We start from the raw sequence: 24,871 nt of genomic DNA, 5'->3' as shown, positions 1-24,871 counted from the left end.
ATACAGATGTACGAGTATTAAGAAGAGTCTCGCCAGGACGTAACCTCAGATGGAACTTTCCTGTTCCTCCATCCTTTTCGAAGCATACCTCCCGTGGGGAAGCGAGAGTTTTCTGTAGCTACCGACGGCTGCGAGTTAAAACAAAGAGCGACAGAGGGAGAGAGAAAGCGACTCCCCTCTCTTCCACTCTGCGGCGGCAGTGCTCGCTCGAAGCCAGGCCCTAAGCGGCCTTCGAGGTGACCACTTCTATCATCTTCCTTTTCTTACGATGGCACTTATTCACTGGAATATTCGCAGCATTCGCTCCAACCGAGAGGACTTGAAGTTGCTGCTCCGCTTGCACCGTCCGCTCGTCGTAGCCCTCCAGGAAACGAAGCTATGCCCATGCGATCAAATTGCCTTGGCACACTACACCTCTGTGCGTTTTGACCTACCCCCTGTGGTAGGTATCCCAGCTCATGGAGGGGTTATGTTGCTGATCCGGGATGATATTTACTACGATCCCATCACGTTGCACACCGGCCTGCAGGCAGTTGCCATCCGCATTACTCTCCCCACTTTTACGTTTTCCTTTTGTACCGTTTGCACTCCATCGTCATCTGCCGTTACCAGGGCAGACGTGATGCAACTTATTGCTCACCTACCTGCACCATTTTTGTTAACTGGAGACTTCAATGCCCACCATCCCCTTTGGGGCTCTCCAGCATCCTGCCCGAGGGGCTCCTTGTTAGCACACCTTTTCAACCAGCTCGATCTTGTCTGCCTCAATACTGGCGCCCCTACTTTTCTTTCGGACACATCTCACACCTATTCCCATTTAGACCTCTCTATATGTACTCCCCAACTTGCACGCCGGTTTGAGTGGTATGCACTTTCTGATACATATTCGAGCGACCACTTCCCGTGTGTTATCCACCTCCTGCAGCATACCCCCTCTCCGTGCTTCTCTAATTGGACCATCTCCAAGGCAGACTGGGGGCTCTTCTCTTCCAGGGCGACCTTTCAGGATCAAACCTTCACAAGCTGCGATCGTCAGGTCGCACACCTCACGGAAGTCATTCTCGCTGCTGCTGAATATTCCATCCCTCACCCTACTTCTTCTCCACGTCGCGTACCGGTCCCCTGGTGGACTGCAGCATGTAGAGACGCTTTACGTGCTCGTCGACGTGTTTTACGCACCTTTAAACGCCACCCTACAGTGGCGAATTGTATCAATTATAAACGATTAAGTGCTCAGTGTCGTCGTATTATCAAAGAAAGCAAGAAAGCCAGCTGGGCTGCTTTCACAAGCACCTTCAACAGTTTTACTCCTTCTTCTGTTGTCTGGGGTAGCCTGCGCCGGCTCTCTGGCACTAAGGTCCACTCACCAGTTTCTGGCTTGAAGGTCGCGCATGACGTCCTTGTGGCCCCTGAGGCTGTCTCCAATGCCTTCGGCCGCTTTTTCGCAGAGGTTTCGAGCTCCGCTCATTACCACCCTGCCTTCCTCCCCCGCAAACAGGCAGAGGAGGCTAGGCCACCTAACTTCCGCTCCTCGAATTGTGAAAGTTATAATGCCCCATTCACCATGCGGGAACTCGAAAACGCACTTGGCCGATCACGGTCCTCCGCTCTAGGGCCAGATTCTATTCATATTCAGATGCTGAAGAACCTTTCTCCTGCGGGTAAAGGTTTTCTTCTTCGTACATACAATCGCATCTCGATTGAGGGACATGTTCCCGCATGCTGGCGCGAGTCTATTGTTGTCCCGATTCCTAAGCCGGGGAAGGACAAGAACTTGCCTTCCAGTTATCGACCTATCTCGCTTACCAGCTGTGTCTGTAAAGTGATGGAGCGAATGGTTAACTCTCGATTGGTTTGGCTGCTCGAGTCTCGACGCCTACTTACCAATGTACAATGTGGATTTCGTAGGCGCCGCTCTGCTGTTGACCATCTGGTTACCTTGTCGACCTTCATTATGAATAACTTCTTGCGGAAGCGCCCGACCGCGGCTGTGTTCTTTGATTTGGAGAAGGCTTACGACACCTGTTGGAGGGCGGGCATTCTCCGCACCATGCATACATGGGGCCTTCGCGGTCGCCTCCCTCTTTTTATTCGTTCCTTTTTAATGGATCGACAGTTCAGGGTACGTGTGGGTTCTGTCCTGTCCGACACCTTTCGCCAGGAGAATGGGGTGCCACAGGGCTCAGTTTTGAGCGTCGCTCTCTTCGCCATCGCGATCAATCCAATAATGGATTGCCTCCCAGCTGATGTATCAGGCTCCCTTTTCGTGGACGATTTTACCATCTATTGCAGCGCGCAGTGTACACGTGTCCTGGAGCGCTGTCTTCAGCGTTCTCTTGACCGTCTTTACTCCTGGAGTGTCGCCAATGGCTTCCGTTTTTCTGCCGAGAAGACGGTCTGTATTAACTTCTGGCGCTACAAAGAGTTTCTCCCACCGTCCTTACGACTCGGTCCCGTTGCTCTCCCAATCGTGGAGACAACCAAATTTTTAGGCCTTACATTTGACAGGAAACTTAGCTGGTCTCCACATGTGTCATATTTAGCCGCCCGTTGTACCCGTTCTTTAAATGTCCTCCGTGTTCTCAGTGGTATGTCGTGGGGAGCGGATCGAACCGTCCTACTTCGTCTATATCGGTCGATCGTCCGCTCCAAGCTGGATTATGGGAGCTTCGTATACTCCTCTGCACGGCCATCCATCTTACGCCGTCTCAACTCCATACAACATCGTGGTTTACGACTTGCGATCGGAGCATTTTATACTAGTCCCGTAGAGAGTCTTCATGCTGACGCTGGCGAATTGCCACTCACCTACCGGCGCGATATACTGCTTTGTCGGTATGCCTGTCGGCTACTGTCAATGCCCGAACACCCGTCTTATCGTTCCTTTTTTGACGACTCTCGCGACCGACAATACGGGTTGTATGTCTCTGCCCTGCTACCCCCTGGAGTTCGCTTCCGTCGCCTCCTTCAACACCTTTATTTTTCACTCCCTGCAACCTTTCGAGTGGGCGAGAGCCGCACGCCACCTTGGCTCCAGGCTCAGGTCCGCATTCACCTTGACCTCAGCTCGCTCCCAAAAGAGGTCACCCCCGGTTTGGTCTACCACTCCCGTTTTTTGGAACTTCGTTCGAAGTTCATCAACATGACTTTCATTTATACAGATGGCTCTAAGACCAATGACGGGGTCGGGTGTTCCTTTACTGTCGGGGCACAAAGTTTCAAATACCGGCTCCATGGCCATTGTTCGGTCTTCACAGCTGAGCTCTTTGCCCTCTACCAGGCTGTTCTTTACATCTGCCGCCACCGACATTCTGCTTATGTCATCTGCTCAGTTTCCCTGAGCGCCATCCAGAGCCTCAGTGATCCGTACCCGGTTCACCCTTTCGTACACCGGATCCAACGCTCTCTTCAGCAGCTGGTGGACGTCGGTTCTCCAGTTAGCTTTATGTGGGTTCCTGGCCATGTCGGTATCCCTGGGAACGAAGCTGCAGATGCCGCGGCCAAGGCTGCGCTCCTCCAGCCTCGGACAGCTTCTTGTTGTGTTCCTTCGTCCGATTTTAGCAGGGTCATTTGTCGGCGCATCTTATCGCTGTGGCATGCCGATTGGGCTGCACTTACCGACAACAAGCTTCGGGCCTTAAAACCTCTTCCCGTGGCTTGGACGTCCTCCTCACGCCCTTCTCGGCGGGAGGAGGTCGTTTTAGCAAGGTTAAGAATTGGACACTGCCGGTTCAGCCATCGCCATCTGCTGACGGCTGCGCCGGCGCCGTTCTGCCCATGTGGGCACTTGCTGACGGTTAGACACATTTTAATGTCCTGTCCAGATCTTAACACACTGCGCCTCGATCTTAACCTGCCAAATACTTTCGATGCCATTTTAGCGGATGACCCGCGAGCAGCTGCTCGTGTTCTTCGTTTTATCAATTTGACAAACCTCGCTAAGGACATTTGATGATGCTGTTTTTTAATCCTATGCCTGTCAGTCTGTCTTTTCTCGTGTTTTCCCTTTTAGTTGTTGTGGTCAACTTGTGCCTCGCGGTGCATTCTTAGAGTAGTCAGGGCGCTAATGACCATTGAAGTTGTGCGCCCTAAAACCACAAAAAAAAAAAAAAAAAAAAAAATCTCTTCCACTCTGCTCCAAGGCCAAACGTCGTGTGCAATCATGACTGTTTGTACTGAAGCAATAATGTTGTGTAATTGCAATACGTAAAGTTTTGATGTTTTTATCATTATGTAATTTGTTAAAAGAAAGGCGAACAAACATGTAAAAGTAATGCATCCACAGTTTGAAACAGTTACACTGTTTTACATCTAAGTCAACTTAAAGATGCAGAGCTACAATTTTTGTAGTATGTGTATTCTGATATAAAGCATAACATGCTACAGTTGCAAAATTGTGCATCAGCAGTTGATTTTATCACTGGGATGTGTATCAACAGTTGTGCATGTCCCATCAAGAGAAACGTGTGTTCTTATGTGTCTCCATTGTTGTTGTTGTTGTTGTTTTTAGCAGAAGTAGTATAATTATCACTACCGTGTGCTGCTCGTGTACCTCGCATGTCGTAATGTTGACCCATTGAGATGTCAGGTTATATATAAGAGAGTGGACTAATGCCTTAATTTTATCAGGTGGAATAAACGCATTAAGAAGTAAATAAATGTACACAATGTGCCAAATTCCGCTACTTTTTATAACGCACTTTACATTATTTCTAAGGACACGGGCTCTGTCGTTTCTTGCAACTCTTAGTGTCTGTTTTGCTGGGGTTGGCATCGTGTAGTGGATCCCCGTACACTCTGTAGCATATGGCATTAAAGGTCTAAAAATTTCGTAAAAGTTACAGTACCTTCCTGCACTGTCACTTTTATCGCAACAACAATGAACGGGAGTCTTAAAACGTCACGTGTCAGAGATCTGTGCTGAAGTTTAGTGAGCGAGCAGTCTGGATCGCATCACATCGCATAGTGATTTTTTAATCGGGACCTGTGCGCTACCTTCATGCTGAGTGCCCTGGGGACGCTCCCAAGACAGCAGCCGTGTTCACAGGGCCACGTGGACACGCTCCTGGCTGGACGGCCGAACACTCAGCCGTCCTGCCGCATCACGACATGGCCGCTAAGCCATCCAGTCTCAGCCTCACAGCAAATGTCTGCGACCAGCGTGTGGACAGCGGCGGTCTCAACGTCGCTGCGGTCTGGCGGCTCTACGGGACCTGTTGAGTGACGTCAGCTGAACACGACACAGCTGGAGAGACTCGTGGACTCTCTTTGTCGGCCAACTCAGGCCCTTGTCGAGGCTAGAGGCGGTGTGCTCTACTCCTGTGTCAGCATGATCTCTCCTTATCTGACATCGAATGAAATCTGTCCTCAACCTTCATGTTTACTACTTGTAACCGTCCACATAAACATAACTAACTGGACCTTGTGTTGTAAGGAGAAAAACGTACACTTGCGAGATCTCAACCCTAGATACCAAACACCCGCCCTCTCTTAAAATAAATGGCCATACTTATGATATAACTCATTTCAGACGTCTTGAATGCAGAGTTTTTAAAGTTCTGTAGGTGCGGGTTGCCTGCCACTGGCTGCGCCCCACTGCAGCTGCCTGATGCACGAGTGCAGAGTACTGTGCAGCGGTGTGAGGTCCAGAGCCCTCAGACCCGCTTCACGTCGCAAGTGTGGGAAGACGTGCGTGGAGCCGGTCACGTCTGCCCCATGTGTTTCGAAACTTTGTTCTTCAAGTAGAACACACGTTATTTAACATGAGAAACGGGTAAGCAATATGAGCAGATAATATTTCAATGCCATGCGCATGCATGGTCAACACTGTTTGGCAATATTTTAGGACATATTCTGCAGCAGTTTTTTATAAAACACACGCACACACACACACAGATCTCTGTTACAAAGGCAAGGTGAAACCTGACAATATTACTTCTTCAAAGCAAGCTTCCTAAACAGTCAGTTGGTGATTTTACGTCTCCGTCGCGTTGTGCCAATGAAGTTGTTTGACGAAAATGATCGTGGTGAAAGGGTATCGTCATCATTGTCACCGCCATCCTCTCATAAAGAATAGTCTAACGTCAATCAACTATTCTTCTCTCCATTTAACGGGTCTTCTGTATGACTGCCGCAACTAAATCGCAAGGTACAAATAGTAGCACAAAGAAACGCTGATAGAGTTTCTTTTGCCTCGTGTAAGAGTTAGTCGAATAGCCACATATAACGGCGCTTACCGGTCACAACTGTCGCGAGCTTTGACGTTTAAACGTGGCAATTTGACCGTCACTGTATACTGCTCCTCGACGTGCCACACTGTCGCTTGTCGGTTTACCGGCACTGTAAACACGAACCTCTTACTCACCGTACCGCACAGTAGTTCGAGCTCCGACAATGGGCGAACGCAGTGGAGCGTGCCAGAAACAAGTGGTACACGAGCGTGGAAAAGCTATGTGTTCAGAAGGTCTTAACTGCGTACAATCGTCCAAATCTCCGCGCGACATAGACAGCTGGGGCTCACACCTTGCAAGTGTGCGTTTTGTATGTGAGACCAGGTTGGTCATCTTCTCTTGTTAGATGCAATCGGTTGTGATTAGGTAAGTGTTTCTTTTCTTCAGTGTGATTATTATTTAGTTCTTATGTTTTTATTTCTGTGCACTTTAATTAGGACAGAATTTTCAAATGTGGTGCAGCTCCATCACCATGCGTTGATTAACTTGGACGAGAGATTTTATAGAAAACCTAAATGAGCACATTACGCTTTATTTAACAATAACGAACTTCCAAATAATATACTCACCAGGTTTATCCCTCCACTCAAACTGAACATGACGCCACCACTCACACTTCACTCTGTTGGCAATGGCTTTTGTGATGCGTCGAACAGCACGCGCTGACTGGGACAGGATATGATGCCTGAGATCAGCCGCTTGCAGCGTTGTCATGTTCCATTCCATGTTGTTCAACCTTTCAAAATAAAATGGAGTCAGCTTATGTGACAGATGATATTATGAAACTTTACTGTATTTTGTAGAATAGAATAGTGAAAACTAAACTCAACTTGCACTTCTCCAGCTTTCACGTTTCCCATTGATAGAGGTCGCCAGCCCATTAGAGACGAATCGAGGTGTCAGGAATTATGGCGTACATTACGGCTGGTATGCGAGTCTGCTAACATATTCTGGCGAATTGATCGTTTCTGATGAAATACAAGAACTCACATACAAACATGCAGCCAGAACTATGATTGGACAAGCACAGCAGACTGCCTTCAAAGGCATGGAGTGGGCGCTCCCCCACAACATGGCTCACCGTCTGCTCCTTGGCGCCATAGTCACGAGCAGCACTTCCACTATAATACTACGTTTTCAAGACGTTGCCATGTCTCTCTTGTGCCGTTTGGATGAGGTTGAATCTTTATCTTTCGTGACAAGAAAGACCATACTGCGCTACCTTACTCGGTTGGACTGAATTCTTATAGCACTCTGTCTTAGGAATTAGCACCTTGGCATCCTTGATTGTGAGATTAACAGGGACAAAATTTGACAGAACATGCAACCCCTAAGTGGGAGCTGTTGTAGCAATGTCATTAATAGTCAACATGGGTCCTTACGTCTTAACTGTATGAGTGCCATTCTCCCACGCTTTAGCACAATATGCGACAGCTCAATAACCAAGAGAAATTGCAGCGTTGTTTTGTTTGTCTACATTTGCTCCACAGTTTTTTGCAGGAATGTAGTGCAGTTGATTTAGAATAGAACCAAACGACTTTCACAGGTCCGCGCAGTGCTGCATAAATGACAGTGACAGGAAGAGGGAGACACCAAGGTAATTAAGGAAGTAGCTGCAGGAAATTTTGGTCCTATCCAGGGGCACATATGACTGCCTGTGTGCCTCTGTATCATGGAGGTAGAACTCTGTGGGCTCAGTTCCGCTTGTGTTTTGCAGGAGTCTCTATTTCTAAAAGTGCTCCCTCTGTTTGATGTCAACTCGGAGGCTCGTCGGCACAGTCAGTAAGTAGCCAGTTCCACTAGATGAATGTGGTCACTAGGCGACCAATACGAACAACAATAAACAACTACCTGGGACCTAGGAGTGCGAAGAAATTGGCTAAGGGGACACGTGAAACAGTACTTGGATCAGTGGAGTGGGCTTGTGTTCACCGGCGAGTACAGGTTTCGAATGTCGACTGGGGATCCTCGTGCAAGGCTGTGTAGGTGACCAGACACCGGTGCACGTCTCTATCCATGGGTTCTGCTGCGGGGCGGGACTGTCGTATTTTGGGCTACTATTATGGTAATATCAACAGTAGCAGGAAACAGTATAACGGGGGTAGGATTCTTTAGGAAGGTAGAGCAGAGAGTGTGTTACAGTGAACAGTTCAGTGATACAGTTAAGCTTATCACAATCGACAGCAAACCAATACCCACAACGATAGTTCAGATAGTACATGCCGACGTCGGAAGCTTAAGATGACAGAAAAAGTATATGAAGGTATTGAAAGGGTAATACAGTACGTAAAGGGAGATGAAACTCCATTACTCGTGGGAGACTGGAATGCAGTTGTAGGAGAAAACGTGGAAGAAATGGTTACTGGAGAATATGGGGTTGGGACAGGGAATGAGAGAGAAGAAAGACTAACTCAGTCCTGTAATAAACTTCGGCTAGTAATAGCGAATACTCTTAATCACAAGAGGAGGATGTATAATTGGAAAAGGCCGGGTGATATGGGGAACAACAGTTAGATTACATCATGGTCCGAAGGAGATTCTGAAAGGATATAGTGGATTGTAAGGCATACGCAGGAGCAGATATAGACTCATATCACAATGTAGTAATGATAAACAGTACGCTGCAGTTTAAGAGATAAGTCAGAAAGAATCTAAACGCAAATGTGTCAGTTACAGAAGTACTAAGGAATGACGAGATACTCTTGAAGATCTTCAAGGCTATGGATACAGCAACAAGGAATATCCCAGTAGGCAGTCCACTTGAAGAGGAATGGATATCTCTGAAAATGACAATAACAAAAGTTGGAAAGAAAAACATAAGTACAAAGAAAGCAACTGCGAAGAAACCATTTCAATTATAATATTATTACCCATGATGAAAGAGGGAAGTTCAAAAATGTTCAGGGAAATTCAGGAATACAACAACCTTAACAGAAAGAAGGATGAGAGAAATTAGACTAGTTGCTGACCTCAGTGCTGAATACAGAAACCAGCGCCAAGTGTTCCCCGGCAGAAGCTCGACAACACACGCACTCGTGACTCTGCGCTCTTAAGCAGCCGTCTGATGACGTCACAGGGATCCGGACAAACAGTTCAGCTTGTAGAGTTTATAGAAGTTTCAAACTGCTGCCTGAGCCTTTATAGCCTCTGAAGATATCTCCAGCATTTGGAGACGAAACGTTAGAGACCTTTCGTTGTTTTATTCATTTATTTTTTTTTTGAGTCATAAGTCTTCTGATTCTTTTGATGTGGTCCACCACGAATTCCTCTCCTATGCCAACCTCTTCATCTCAGTGCAGCACTTGCGACCTACGTCCTCAATTATTTGCTGGATGTATTCTCTAATTTCGTTAAGCAGTCTGTTCGATAATTGTCGCACTTGTCAGCTCTTGCAGTCTTAGAAATTGTGTGGATGATATTTTTCCGAAAACTAGATGATATGTCGGCGGACTCATACATTTTACACACCAACGTGAATAGTCGCTTTGTCGCCAGTTCCCCCCAATGATTTTAGACATCCTGATGTAAAATTATCTATCCCTTCTGCCTTATTTGGTATTAAGTCATCCAAAGCTCTTTTAAATTCTGATTCTATTACTGGATCTTCTAAATCGACTCTTCTTTCTTCTTCATCAGACAAATCTTCCCTCCTCATGGAGGCCTTCAATGTACTCTTTCCATATATCCACTTCCTCCTCCTTTTTTGACGGTGAAATTCCCACTGCACTCTTCATGTTACCACCCTTTGCTAACAATTTCACTCAAGGTTGCTTTAACATTCTTATGCGCTCACTCAGTCCTTCCAACAATCATTTCTTTTTCGATTTCTTCACATTTTTCAGGCAGGCATTTCGTCTTAGCTTTCCTACCCATCCTGTCTATTTCATCCCTCAGGACTTGCATTTCTGCCTCGATGGTCATGGTATACCAATCTTACTGTCGTCCGCCATATGGTCTGACAACCTCGAGTGATGGTGTGGGGTGTCATTTTTTTTCACAGCAGGACTTCTTTGGTATTAATCTGTGGTACCCTTACAGCACAGCAGTTCGTCTGTGCTGTTCTACACCCCGTTTTGCTGCATTCAAGGTAAGCCATTCTTGGCTAACTTTTTTTTGCAAAATAACGCCCTCTCGCATATGGGGAGAGTTTTTACTATTTGTTTTTAGACTTGCCAAACCCTACCTTGGCCAGCAAGGACGCCAAAATGGAAAATATTGAAATAAACGATATCGGAATTGAAAAACAACTGCTATCACTTAGTAGCGGAAAAGCATCCGGACCAGACGAGATACCCTTAAGATTCTACAGTGATTATGCTAAAGAACTTGCCCCCTTTCTATCAGCAATTTATCGTAGATCGCTGGAAGAACGTAAAGTACCTAGCGACTGGAAGAAAGCGCAGGTCGTTCCCATTTTCAAGAAGGGTCATAAATCAGATGCGAATAATTATAGGCCTATTTCGCTTACGTCAATCTGTTGTAGAATAATGGAACATGTTTTGTGTTCTCGTATTATGACGTTCTTAGATAATACAAATCTCCTTCATCATAACCAACATGGATTCCGCAAACAGAGATCATGTGAAACTCAGCTCGCCCTATTTGCCCAAGAAATTCACAGTGCCGTAGACACTGGGGAGCAGATTGATGCCGTATTCCTGGACTTCAGGAAGGCATTTGATACGGTTCCGCACTTACGTTTAGTGAAAAAAATACGAGCTTACGGAATATCGGACCAGGTTTGTGATTGGATTCAGGATTTCCTAGAAGAAAGAACACAACATGTCATTCTTAACGGTTCAAAATCTGCAGATGTAGAGGTAATTTCGGGAGTACCGCAGGGAAGCGTGATAGGACCTTTATTGTTTACAATATACATAAATGACTTAGTTGACAACATCGGTAGCTCCGTGAGGCTATTTGCAGATGACACGGTTGTCTACAAGAAAGTAGCAACATCAGAAGACTCGTACGTACTCCAGGAGGACCTGCAGAGGATTAATGCATGGTGCGACAGTTGGCAGCTTTCCCTAAACGTAGATAAATGTAATATAATGCGCATACATAGGGGCAGAAATCCATTCCAGTACGATTATGCCATAGGTGGTAAATCATTGGAAGCGGTAACGACCGTAAAATACTTAGGAGTTACTATCCGGAGCGATCTGAAGTGGAATGATCACATAAAACAAATAGTGGGAAAAGCAGGCGCCAGGTTGAGATTCATAGGAAGAATTCTAAGAAAATGTGACTCATCGACGAAAGAAGTAGCTTACAAAACGCTTGTTCGTCCGATTCTTGAGTATTGCTCATCAGTATGGGACCCTTACCAGGTTGGATTAATAGAAGAGATAGACATGATCCAGCGAAAAGCAGCGCGATTCGTCATGGGGACATTTAGTCAGCGCGAGAGCGTTACGGAGATGCTGAACAAGCTCCAGTGGCGGACACTTCAAGAAAGGCGTTACGCAATACGGAGAGGTTTATTATCGAAATTACGAGAGAGCACATTCCGGGAAGAGATGGGCAACATATTACTACCGCCCACATATATCTCGCGTAATGATCACAACGAAAAGATCCGAGAAATTAGAGCAAATACGGAGACTTACAAGCAGTCGTTCTTTCCACGCACAATTCGTGAATGGAACAGGGAAGGGGGGATCAGATAGTGGTACAATAAGTACCCTCCGCCACACACCGTAAGGTGGCTCGCGGAGTATAGATGTAGATGTAGATGTAGATGTAGGTTGCCAGACTTCTTCGCAATTGAGAATAATTGGAGCGTTATAGGCAGGGACGTCCTACCAGGTCGGGATTTTGACGATCTAGCGCAGCATTTGGACATAATATGGCATGATGTTCCTCAGGGAGGCATCCAACAACTCTGTCAATCAATGTCAAGATGAAAAATTGCTTACATAAGGACGCATTATTGACTTACTTAACTTGTTAAGCTTCCCTCTTGAATAAGTCATCCACTCGTTTGTCTGCTCATGTACAGCACAACTACTACTTTCTGTATCTTTCGAATATTTCCTTCACGGAGTGTTCCTTTTTTTGTCTAAGAGTGTAATTTCCATATGTGACATCGTTTTATTAAGAGTAACTATAGTAAGCAGTAATAGAATGTCTAAATGGGCTAATATCTGATGGACATGAGGTATTCTATTTTTTTATAATGAACTGAACCTTTTATACGTCTTTTTTTGCTACAGAGGTCTGTAGAAGACTGTCCAGGTATTTGGCTGTCACGCTTGTCGAACAGTCCATAGCGCTAACAACTGGTCTTAATGGAATGACGGGTTTGTGAATTTTTGGTATACCACACAATCTTGATGGGACCAGTTCTGATTTAGTAAGACACTTCTAGTTGGTGAGAAAAATCAAAGAGGCTTTTACTAGCTGATCCGTTACCCTAAGTACTGATCTTGAGAGATTGCTTTTAATCTCACTGTACCTTCGTGGTTGTAATACAACGCAAGTTTTTCTGCAGTAGGTTCATTATTTCATGAGCATTGTAGCGTTGCCCTTATCTGCTGGAAGCTCTAGAATACATCAGAATTGAAATCTCGGATAGGTGTCTTTCCACAAGTTAGTGTTGTGTCATTCTTTATTGCCTCTGGTGGTGTCTCTGGTGGTGCCTCCACATTTAGGAGACGAAGACTTAGGCACACAAATAAGCCATGGACAGTGGCCTAATACCCATTAAGCAAAATTCACCAGTAGGTTGTATTTAAATTAGTTATCAGTACGAGTACAGGTGTTAGTGTTTGTAGGAATTACAAATGAAATGAGGAGTGTAGAAATGGGGAGGCCAAGACATCGGCTCACGGGCCATGCCCAGGCACAAGTGCATTTGGCCCATTATTTACATCTCCCCAATTAACATTTCTTAAATTTTCTCTGAAGTGCTGGGTTGAGCAACCTTACAGTTTTATTTCATGGTTTCTGAACTGTACACTTTGCTGTGTTTTCTAATTTAATCAATTGTACATCATGGGCTGATAATCCATTTATCAATGCAAAAGCATGTGTTAGTTTTACACCCTCTTGCTGTACAAATACATTACCTATTAGAGCGCTACTGCCTTGAGCTACATGTGTAGGGAAATTGATAGCTGATTCTATGTTATATGCAATTAATAACACTTACACTTTTCCCATGTGAACTGGTTAGAAAGTTTACATAGAAATCATCACTGATTAACAACTTCCTGTTATTGTCTGACAGACAGCGTAATAGGTCACCTACATATGCTAACAGATCATCTACTTTATTTTTTATTCCCCTGATATTCTGATGAGGTAAGTTGATACTACCCTTAGCTTCATCCCTATTTACTGTACATGAAGCTTCTGTTAATCTATTTTTCTTGAGTGTTGCCTGTTTGGACTTTGACCTTGACATACAAAACCTGTCTGCCTGGTGCCATTAACCACAGGGGTCACCCTCGTGTGACTGAGGTTCCCCCTTACAGTGTCAGCTGACTTATCTTCCCCCTTCCTATTTAGGTGCAGGCCATGCGTAGTGTATCCTCACCTACCAGTAGTGTCAACAGGAACATCGCGTGTGTGAGGTTTTGGGGGTATCTGGAACATCCCGTTCCTCCACTACTTCAGATAGCAAGCCAGAGTGTTAACACGCCTTACAGCAGTGTTCACGCAGGACCGAACACGGCGCTGAAAGACCTCCACAGACACCACATTTGTGTGGCCAGTTCATGCTCCTATTTCATCCAAGTCTCTCGCAATAGTACAGCTTGGATTCATACCGCAGGCTGTTTCCTGCTGCCCCAACTGTAATTACCTCATCTCCCTAGCATTTGTTTTCACAAAACTTGTGAGCCGGTACGCTGCACCTAACTCCTCCTGAAGGTCCTGGCCTTGACTGTTAACTAGAAGGCCGGATATATGTTCGTTTCATATATTCCAGGAAAAAGATGTCCATTTTTACAAGTGACAAACAGCAAGCGTGTAAAACACAATGCATCAGAATAACACATATTAAAAGCATAATATTACCAAGGAATACAGCAGTATCAAGAGCCATCAACTAGAGATAATCAGAGAGAACACTGCAATATATTGAGAAATGTCATTAGACCAGCTGATTGTATCAGCTGTGTGAGTACATATCTGAGAATAACATCAAAATAAGCTGGTATATGTGGTTCAAATGGCTCTGAGCACTATGGGACTCAACTGCTGAGGTCATTAGTCCCCTAGAACTTAGAACTAGTTAAACCTAACTAACCTAAGGACATCACACACATCCATGTGCGAGGCAGGATTCGAACCTGCGACCGTAGCGGTCTCGCGGTTCCAGACTGCAGCGCCTAGAACCGCACGGCCACTTCGGCCGGCCAGCTGGTATATAACGAGGACAACGGCAGGCGAGCAACGGAAATCCTCGGTTATCTGTTTACTGAATGTCGTAGTGTGAAGACGTTACTAACGTTAACGGGATTTGCAAACGTTTAAATAATAAAGTCTTGTACGTCGAAGAATGTTCAAACTCCTGCGCCTCACTCACTCAAATTGCTTGTTACTCCATTTTTAATGTGGGCAACTAAAGGTAAAGCTGAAGGATGCAAACTGTAAGGAAATGGAAGCAATAATTATACAATAAATAAGGGTGCATCTGCTTGAGATCATATATTATTTGGGACAATATACTTTTCTATATCATGCACTACCGCTTTTGCGTCAGTCACCTAGCTCGTGAAATTTATTTTTTCGTGTGCGAAAGTAAATATTCAGTCATAAGGCTGTAAACATAACATGTTGGGAATATCCTAATCAACTTCCACTTCCATACTCCACAAACCCCTGCGAAGTGCGAGGTAGAGGGTTTTTCCTGCAGTAGCTCATACTGGACCGTCTCCCTGGCCACTTCGCTCCTGTGCGCCCTGTAATTAGTGTGACCTCGTCTTTGCCAGCCCTACGAGAGCGACAGCCAGGCGTCCGTCTTGTATCCTCAGGTTCTTCGCTTCATACAGCTTCTTGGAATGTTGTGAGTAGGTATTCATCTTGAGGTGATTTCTCTACATGAAATCTCATTTTTTTAAATCTCGTCATTGATTTAAGAACAAAAATTTGAAAAGATTCAACCTTGAAAAAACACGGTTTCTTCTCTTTTTACCGATACGTATTTAAGCCATATTTCATTATCACCAGCGGGTTTCCTTTATTCTTCTGCAGAGTAAAGAGTAAAATATCGCATTGGGATAGGCATATTTTTGGGAATGTGTTATTTTTGCTCAGAACGTTATAACAGACATGTAAACCATAGTAGCACATGCAGTTGTTAATGTCGCTGCACGTCATCTGCAATATCGAGATACCAGCCAAACTGGAAATAGCAGACACGGACATCAGCAACAGCATGTGCCATTAACGCATACATACTTCTAATACGTTTCCAATGCAAATGTACAATTCTAAAATTATACGTTTCCCCGTGTAACAATATATTCTTTCTAGACTCAAATTTTCTCTCTACAGCGGAGTGTGCGCTGATATGAAACTTCCTGGCACATTAAAACTCGAACTCGCGACATTTGCCTTTTGCAGGCAAGTGCTCTACCAACTGAGCTACCAAAGGACGACCCGCGCCCCGTCCTCACAGCTTTAATTCCGCCAGTACCTCGTCTCCTACCTTCCGAACTTCACAGAAGCTCTCCTGCGAACATTGCAGAACTAGCACTCCTGGAAGAAAGAATATTGCTGAGACATGGCTTACCCACAGCCTGGGGGATGTTTCTAGAATGAAATTTTCACTCTACAGCCGAGTGTGCGCTGATATGAAACTTCCTGGCGGAGTAAAACTGTGTGCCGGACCGAGACTCGAACTCGGGACTTGCCTTTCGCGGGCAAGTGCTCTATCAACTTTTTTTCTTTTTTTTTTATGAAGAGGAAAAGAAAATTTTTCGCATCCACCCACGCGCGAACCCATGACCTTCCGTATTCTATTCCCGCGCGCTAACTACTTTTTTTTATTTCTTTTAGGAAGGTCACAGGGCGTGGTACACTCCGCACTAGCAGTGGGGTCTCTTCACGGCAATGCGGGTGCGTCGAGGCCCAAAACCCTCCCACCCCTTTTTTCATGTCCCCAGTAGGGTCATAGCACTAAGTGTGCAGAAATATTAACACAAAATTCCCATTCTCCGATGTAAGAAAGACAAAGAAACCTCTTCTCTGAGTAGAAACTGATCACTGACAAAAACTTAACAATTCTTCTTGAATCACACAAATACTTTGGAAATCGAACACGAGTAATTCTGAAAATTTTGAAAAATCTCTTCGTGTAAAATAGAAATAAATAACAATAAGAAAACAAGTCACTTTTAATTTTCTTCTGTTCGTTCTCGTCCAAGGTGTTGTAGTGGTTCCACATATTTAACCGACACCCATTCTTTCAAAAATGATCTCCAGCATGTTGCCGTAGTGCTTCTTGTGGTTGCGATACGTGCTGATTTTTGCGTATTCACACTCCATGTAAACGCGGAATTCTATCTCGTTGTCCGACCCAAGTTTGTTGATGACATAACTAACACATTTTCCCAGTAACCAGCTAATGGCGTTGGTTTTTAATTTCGGAATGTATGTCATGTCTGGTCTCAGGAGGAGCGATGGCGTTATATATTCGGTCGAGGATCGGTGAGAAAGGCGCTTTGTTGCCTGATCCGATTCCAGTTATTCACACTGCCGCCACAGGTGAATCTGTGGATGAGTGTATCCACCAGATTGCGTTTTCCACAAAGGTGTGTCTGGTTTAAACCGATCCCAAACAGTCTCTCGTTGGTGCCGATGACATTGTTAACTGTTTTGTACCATGCGGAAATAGCGTCTGCAGATAGCCCGGCATAGTTGATGTTCCGCCATACAGCTTTCCAGTCACAATTAGGGAATTTCTTTTCAGTTTTGTTTCTGCCCTCATTTAACTTCCTTTCAAGTATGATGTCGCGCGCTGTGGTACGTGTGTTGCTTCTGATTTCGTCACTAAGGTAACTTGCTTCGAGGAAAAAGTTCCTCACATACTGCAGACGGGCATTGATCATTCGCACATCAATCGGTGCTTGCAGGCTATGGGGTGTCACAGCCTGAAAGAGCTTTGCGGTTATACATTGTGGAAGTTCTCTGAGTATATGGAAAGCCCGTTTGAGGAACAGAGCAGACGCTTTATTTCGAATGCCCACCAAACCGAGGCCCCCGTTTCTGACATCCAGTATAACGGTAGTCGCACCAACCCTGAGTATGTCTCCTCGCCATAGATAATTGGTAGCAGTGGACATGATCCTATTCGCTACTAGTTTGGGGATTGGAAATACCTGTGCAGTGAAATACGTTTTAGACAAAATGCAGGAGTTCATCAATCTGACTTATCGCACCTGGTCCACAGTTCGATGGATGTTCTCCATTACAACACCATGAACTTTCCTCCTAGCTTCCGTACAGTTAAAAGCAGCCACCCTCATCGGACATGCCATTAAGGTTATTCCCAAAGTTTTGTGTTTGTTGTCTTGTTTTGCCCATGACAGTCGGAGGTGATCTAGGCCCCGCAGATTCAATATTTTACTTTTGTTTTCATTGGTTGTCGCTCCCGACGCTAGACAATACTTTTGGATTTCTCTTTCCAGTGTAACTATCTCCTCCTTATTCCTTATTACAACACCCACGTCATCAGCATAAGCTCGTATGACGGTTTTCTCACCACTCAATGTTATGCCTGTTAGTCTTGCGTGGACAGTGCGGAGAAAGGGCTCTAAAGATACGGAAAATAAAAACATAGATAAGGGACTGCCCTGTGGAACCCCTCGCCTTATCTGTATAGGCTTAGATGTTTGGCCATTGATTGCTATATTCGCATTTATACCTGTTGCAATATTTCTTAGCGTGCTGACAATCTGAGGGTGGAGAGCCATTCTTGACAGCGTCGCAAAGAGGTATCTATGACTAACGCGGTCAAAAGCTTTGTTGAAATCTATAAAGATTAAAGCACATTTTGTACTTGCCACTGACGTAATTGCAATGACGTCTCTGTATGCAGATAGACTTTTGAACATCGTTCTGGTTGGAGAACAAGATTAATGATGACTCAATATTTTGTTGGAAAAGGCACGGAGTCTTTTGTTGATAATACGCGAAATTATTTTGTAATCAGAATTTAGTAGCGAAAGAGGCCGAAAATTGTTTAAGTTGGTTTTGCCTTTACTCGTAGGAATCAGTACTATTTTACTTTCCTTAAACTCTGCAGGGACCGCTTTTCCGGTCAGGACCTCGTTCGCCATGGGAGTGATCTTGTCCCCAATTACAGACCAGTAGCGGGCATAAAAATCCACAGGGAGGCCACCAAGTCCCGGAGATTTTTTGAGAGGTGAGTTACGCACTGCCTCATGCACTTCATCTTTAGTAATAGGTGACAGGATGTCAGCGTTTTCTGTTCCCGACAACTGTGGACCTAAAATAGTGAGAAAGTCCTCGAGAGCTGCATCATCCACTGTTGTAGGGGCATATAAGTTGTCATAGTACCTGTGGACTTTGTCCAGTATTTCTTTCTGGCATGTGAACCTTGTACCAGCGTGCGTGTGGACTTCATCAATAAAAGTTTGACGTCTGTTTTCAGCATGCCGCACCAAGTGATACAGAGAAGCAGTTTCACCAGCTGCTACTGATGTGGCTTTCTATTTAATTTTTAGTCCCTCCATCTGTTGCTGTTTAATGCTTAATAACTTGGCTTTTGTTTTTTGATATCATTCAGACGAATTACGTCATCATTTGCCTCTTGATAAAAGTCTCTTAAAACTTTATAATAAAACTCCATTGTATTCCTCAACTCCCTGCGCCTCGCTACACTATACTGCACGACAACTTTCAGCAACCTTGGTTTAGCCCTCCTAGTCCACCAGTCAGTGACTGTTGGGTGCTTGTCTGCTGTGCGGAGGCACATAGTCCACGCTACTCTTATTTTCTGTTCCAGTTCTTCGTCAGTTAAAACAGACATATTCAAATTCCATTGCCCTCTGAATCGACGGGTTGGCTGTACACTTAAATTAAAGCAAGTTAAAAGTGTACTGTGATCGCTAAAATACACGGGAACAGTTTCAACGTTTAATAAAAAATTTTGCAAATTTGGTGACACGTAAATTCTATCTAGTCTGCTGCGGGAGTGGCTGGTTATATACGTGAAGTCGACGGATGTCGGGTGCTGAAGTTCCTATACATCTTTGAGTTGTAGATCACTTACTAACTTTTTTAACTGTGGCGAGTAGCTGAAATTGGGTTGTTGATCTTTCTGGTTTAAAACACAGTTAATATGTCCACCTAATATAAGAGAACACGGATTTTTCCGCAATAAATAAATTAGTTCATCTTGAAAAAACATCGCACCATCCAGTTTATGGGAATTTCCTGATGGGGCGTAAAGGTTAAGCACGGTCATATCGAAAATTTTTATGCCTACGGCTCTTCCTGATTCTAGTCGTTCGATTTCAGTCACCGGAATGCCTTCCCTTATAAGAATGGCTGTACCGATATGGCTTCCGTAGAAACACTAACAATTCCAAAAAAGCCTGGGATCCGAAATGCCGTCATCGCAACTTCTTGTAGCAACGCGATATCTGTCCCAGACTAGTACAAGAATTCTTCTGATCCTGCCAATTTGAAGGGTGACTGTATTTTATTAATGTTAATAGTAGTAGTGCTATAAACTTGCATCACAGACATACCAGAAGAAGCTATTCGGGATGAGGATCGGTATGATTATAGCAGCAACGACCTTCTCTCCAAGTCACGATCCTTACAAGCTGTGTGCCCATTACATGCACTAACTTCATAGAAAAAATTTTACTGCTTTTAAACAAAGTGCTTGCTTGAAAAGAAAATTATCCTGAAATCCTGACAATGCATTGCTATAAGTCACTGTGGTCTTTCTCTTTCTCCTCGTCAGTGTTGGCCCTGATGACTTCATATTTAATATTCTTTTTCTTGACGTCTTTCTTCTGTGGTGTGGTTTTCGCTCGATGACGCGTGACAGCAAGACCTTGTTTCGGTCGCAGCCTCCGACGGTGGCCGTCTTGCGCAACGGCTGTGGCTTGCGAGTCGTCAATATTTGGCTCCGGGGTGTTGTCAGATGCGTTGTCTTGCTGGCGAGGCGGTGATGCGCTTCGGAGCCAGCAGGTTGTTTACTTGGTACTTCCTCGTACTGTTCGCACTGTATGGGCTGTGCACTCGATGCGGTTATTGCAGCTGTGACCTCAGGCTCAGGGTCACATTTCCGTGAAAGGCCACTACCAGCTGCGTCACTATCTGCTCGTGGCGGTGTAAGTCCTTGTGCGGGAGTGGGAGCCACATCGAACTGCATTTCATCTCCTTTTACCACTTCCAACAGGACTTGGCTTCGGCTTCCTGGCAACGGGTGTTTCTCAGGAAGAGTCCTCATCAACATTTTTTTCAGTGTCCTCTAGAGGACGCTTTTTAGTGGGAGTCTCGCTGTCACGGGACGGAATTTCAGCAGATAATGCAGGTTTTGAAGGCGGAAAGTCATTAACATTAAGTGCAACATTTTCAGAGGTAGTAACAGGATCCACGACAGCCGCCGCCTCTGTTGTATTACTGGCTGGCAACAAATCGTTGAGTGTTAATTTCCGGCGTTGCGTAAGGTTATTTGTTAGCACAAAAACACGGCGAGGGCAGTCCTGACGGAGGTGACCAAACTCGTTACATACATAACATGTAGGGGTTTGCCCTGAGTAAATAACATGCGCCTTGTGCCCGTCAACAAAGATGTGGGAGGGAATGTTTGCCTTCACTTCCATCTCCACGGAGCGAATGCCGTTAAAGCACTGCAGCTTGAAATGCGAAGCCCACCTTTCGTTGACTATTTGCCTGATAACCCCACACTTTGAAAGGACATCTTTAATTTTCGAGTTGTCTACTTCTATCGGAATATTCAAAACCCTAACATTTCTAATTACAAACTCGTAATTCCTGAGTTTTACAGTACTTGTAGTACCATCACGGTGTATAAATTCCGTTTCATAACCAAATTTTTCCAGAATGCGGTCTACACTCACGGAATCGTTAAACTTTACAAACATGCAGCATTCATCAGAGTCTAGCTGCATGGTATGAGCAGATTCAGGATGAAGCCCAAATACCTCGGTAATCTAGTCGTGTATTTCCAGTGCAGAGGGCTGTACTCGAGGGGTGTACTTGTCGAAGGTGAAAATCACGCTGTTTTTTCTCACGGAGTTTGCCACGGTGTTCTGCAGCGAAGAAATTTCGGACAACGCCGAAATCCCAACAGCACTACGTAGAAAGACAACATGAACGAAGACCAATAGCCAATAAACAGTCACGAAACACGAAAACACTGGCGTAAACACTGAACGTTCACGGAGCAAACTCGAGGAGCGTGCGACCGCGGCGACAGCTAAAGCCAGACTGCTGGCTTACACGATCTGTTGGTCTACCAATGTGGACTGTCCAAGTATCTGCAACGAATGGTGAACCACTCGTAGTGATGTGAGGCAGTGGCGTAAAAAGATCCTAGCCGACAGGGCTGTTGACGAGTGTCACTCCAAGTGACTGGCGATCGCTTTCAAACCAGACGCAAACTGCCGATGCCTGGCAAAGCAGCTCCATCTGAACCAGCCGCCTAGCAATCGTTCGGAAGGCGGCTGCACAGACTCGACATTTGGAGTCGGCGGCCGTCGTTCACACAGACACACACAGCTGCGCGTCTTGCGTGGGCCAAACCACACAGAGACGGACAGTGGCCGGGTGGAGGTGCGTCACACGAGTCGCGCGATTTCGCCTCTTCTGAAATTATGGAGGTGGCGATGGGACCGACGGCCTATAGGGGATGCAGTTCAAGCCACTGGTGGTTGCATGGTGTCATAGGGCTGTTTCTGTCGCCGTGACTTGGATTCAGTCACCAAGGTTAATGTGAACCTGAAGCAGCACGTTTATTTCAACATTGTCGGTGACGAAGTGTTGCCCTATTCTCTGGACACTTGCGTTGTAGAAGATGACACACACAGTCGTGTTCCCAGGGCTGCGTGCATACACTCCCGGTTTCACGACCACTCGGGCGCCCTGCAGCACCTCGAGGCGACCTCTAGACATCCCGGTCTCAGAGCCGCAGACGTTGTACGGTACTGTCTCGAACAGCGGCTGAGACGTGGCAGCCGACGTCCCCACACACTGGTAGCTCTGCGGGATCTGATGCGTCAGTGGGGGGCCTCGGGCAGATGCTGCGTATCTGAAGAAACTTCCGGAACTCTCTTCCCCGCCGAGTTGACGAAGTCTTCGAGGCTAGAGGCGGTAATACCGTGATGCCATTTCATGATCCTTGAAGCAAAAGTTGGCTTGAATGTGACTGTCTTACTATAAGTTAATGACGTACGGAAAGAATGGGAATCATGCACCAGCTAGTTGTACTTGACAAGTTTATTCGAATCCTTACCTAGGTTTAAACGGATATAAGCCTTTCTTCCTTGGAAGAAGTAGTAACGTGTGTAAACTTATTGTGCGAATAGAGAAAACAGGTCATAAAGCTCAGTCAAGACTAAAATGACCCATATAAATGCTAAGGTATAGCCACGTGGCTTAATGAACAGTAAAGCAAGGTAAAAGTGTGAATAAACATCTGACGTGCCACTGGTTGGCTGTTCGATTCCTATGGCTTCCATAGTTTTACTGTTGTTGACTGCTGCCATGTTAGAGATTTTAATTATGTATGTACAGCAAATGTTGTGGAGTATTACTGTAATCTGGTGGTGCTGGGTGTTGACTCTATAATTGCTTCTTTCGAAAAGTAATTAATTTAGCCACTTGCAGTCTTTATTGTTCACTTTTGAACTAATTTACAACTAACAACGATACCGAGCTACAGCTGTTGTCATCTCAAACGACGCTGTACTTTTATTGATTTTTTGATAATACGGTTGGGAAATAGGAATATAAATTCAATTTTAGTAAGGCAAGCAGTCTCGATGAAAAGCTTTTTTTGTTCGTTACCGCTTTCAGTCTGTGACTGTCATCATCAGATGATTTACTGTCTGCTGTAGCGACATGCGGAGACAGAGAGCGGAGAGAGACGTTTGCCACGAGGCACATTCCATTGACTGCTCGGTGGAAAGTGTCAACAGAAGAGGCGGCGGCAGAAGGTATTAGCGCGCTTCCTCTTTTGGTCTCACAAATGTGCCCTTATTGACAGATAGTTAGTATCGCAAAATAGGAAAAGTAGGTGACAGCATTGAGAATAAATTTATGGAAAGAAGTAGTTGTACGGTTAGTAGTAATGGCGTCGAGTGGTCTACATACCTCGGTACAGAGCGGGAGTCGAGACAGTCGTCAGCCATGCAGCAGTCGAGCTCCTCGAGGAGTTGCAAGTATTGGCGCCGCGTGAGGCGGCGGAGCTGCGCCAGGGCGCCGGCGCACCCCCCTCCCTCCGCCGCTCCAGCTGCCGGCGGCGGCGGCAGTGCGGAGTCCCAGAGGCGGTCTGCCAGGCGCTGCGCAGCTGAGACCGCGGCGGACGGCTCCCAGCTGTCGCACGTTGAGAACCGCGGTGGCGAATCTGCAAAACGTTCTTCAGTCACCTCGAGGTCTGCACTCTGACTCACGAGCTTCCACGGGCTACTCATATGCTCATCACTACTAGCAGCTACTGAAAGTGAAACACTAAGAGAACTGCAGCCAACGATAATGGACACGGCGAGAGGTGTGCTGCACACTTCTACAAGCAAAAGGTCAACAAGTCAGCCGACCGTCAGCACGGCGGCCACTGCTGCGGCTCCCCTTGGCGAGGGAGCGGGCAGAGCTGCGCCGACAGTACAACACTGGACACTGTGCCGTCATTCCGTATGAGCCCAAGTTCTGACTGCAGCAGCGGTGTGGGCGGTCCGTGCATCGAAGCCCTGAGCAGAGCGGAGAATGCCACGTTGCACTCTCGCCCATCTCACGGGGAGCCACTCGGTATACAATACGTGATTGGTTACACTGGTCGCAGCTTTTACGTTTCTGAGTCCTTGAGGCAGCTCGCTTGCGATACTTTCGACATCCTTTCAACAAAATAATTTAATGTCGCATGTCAGCCATGCTGTTCTGCCCCAGCTTGACAGAGTTAGCATCGCTAGCACAGGAACGTGTGATGTACCTGGCTAGGCGCAGACAGTAATATTTAAGTCGAAATCACACTTAGCGTTAACTGGTTTGATTGGCGAGATTGGGAATAAGACATATGGTCTCACGTTGGTGTCAGAGCTGGCAGTGCGGGGCTGGAGAGGAGACTCCAGGCTGGCCGAGAGGCAGCTGGGCTGCAGGCGGCAGGGTGCTCCAGACTGGAGCGGCAGCCGGTGGGAGCCTTTCCTGGTGACTTCAGATCTCCAGTCCAGGCTGGGCCGTGAATGACGACCCCGGGCATTCTGTACTCTCATCTCCTGGAGCGCCGCACACTTGGCCTGTCTCATCACAGACTACCCGCCAAGTACTGCGTCACAGTCAAGTAACTGCAACCTGAAAAGCTGGAATTCCCAATGATGTAATCGGCACACCACTCTCTTCTCGCTTTAATCTCTGGGATCCGCCTCTGAGCTGTATTTTCCTCTTAGCTGTAGCCGTGTTTACCCAGGGTA

At 45.9% G+C, this 24,871-nt stretch overlaps 1 protein-coding gene across 1 annotated transcript in view; it reads right to left on the bottom strand.

The window, feature by feature from the left end:
* LOC124741227 overlaps nt 1-23,881 on the bottom strand; it is a 49,013-nt gene extending 25,132 nt beyond the window's left edge. Inside the window, exons 1-2 of the mRNA XM_047248723.1 lie at nt 23,562-23,881; nt 6,800-6,966 (exon numbers count right to left, since the gene is read on the bottom strand). Coding sequence (XP_047104679.1) covers nt 6,800-6,966; nt 23,562-23,881 — 487 coding nt within the window. The remainder of the gene's footprint in view (nt 1-6,799; nt 6,967-23,561) is intronic.
* Between the last annotated feature and the right edge of the window lie 990 nt (nt 23,882-24,871).

Source organism: Schistocerca piceifrons, unplaced genomic scaffold, assembly GCF_021461385.2.
Source record: "Schistocerca piceifrons isolate TAMUIC-IGC-003096 unplaced genomic scaffold, iqSchPice1.1 HiC_scaffold_1886, whole genome shotgun sequence".
Lineage (NCBI taxonomy): Eukaryota > Metazoa > Arthropoda > Insecta > Orthoptera > Acrididae > Schistocerca > Schistocerca piceifrons.
The sequence above is the reverse complement of the archived record's forward strand: the minus strand, read 5'-3'. Positions and strand labels throughout refer to the sequence as shown.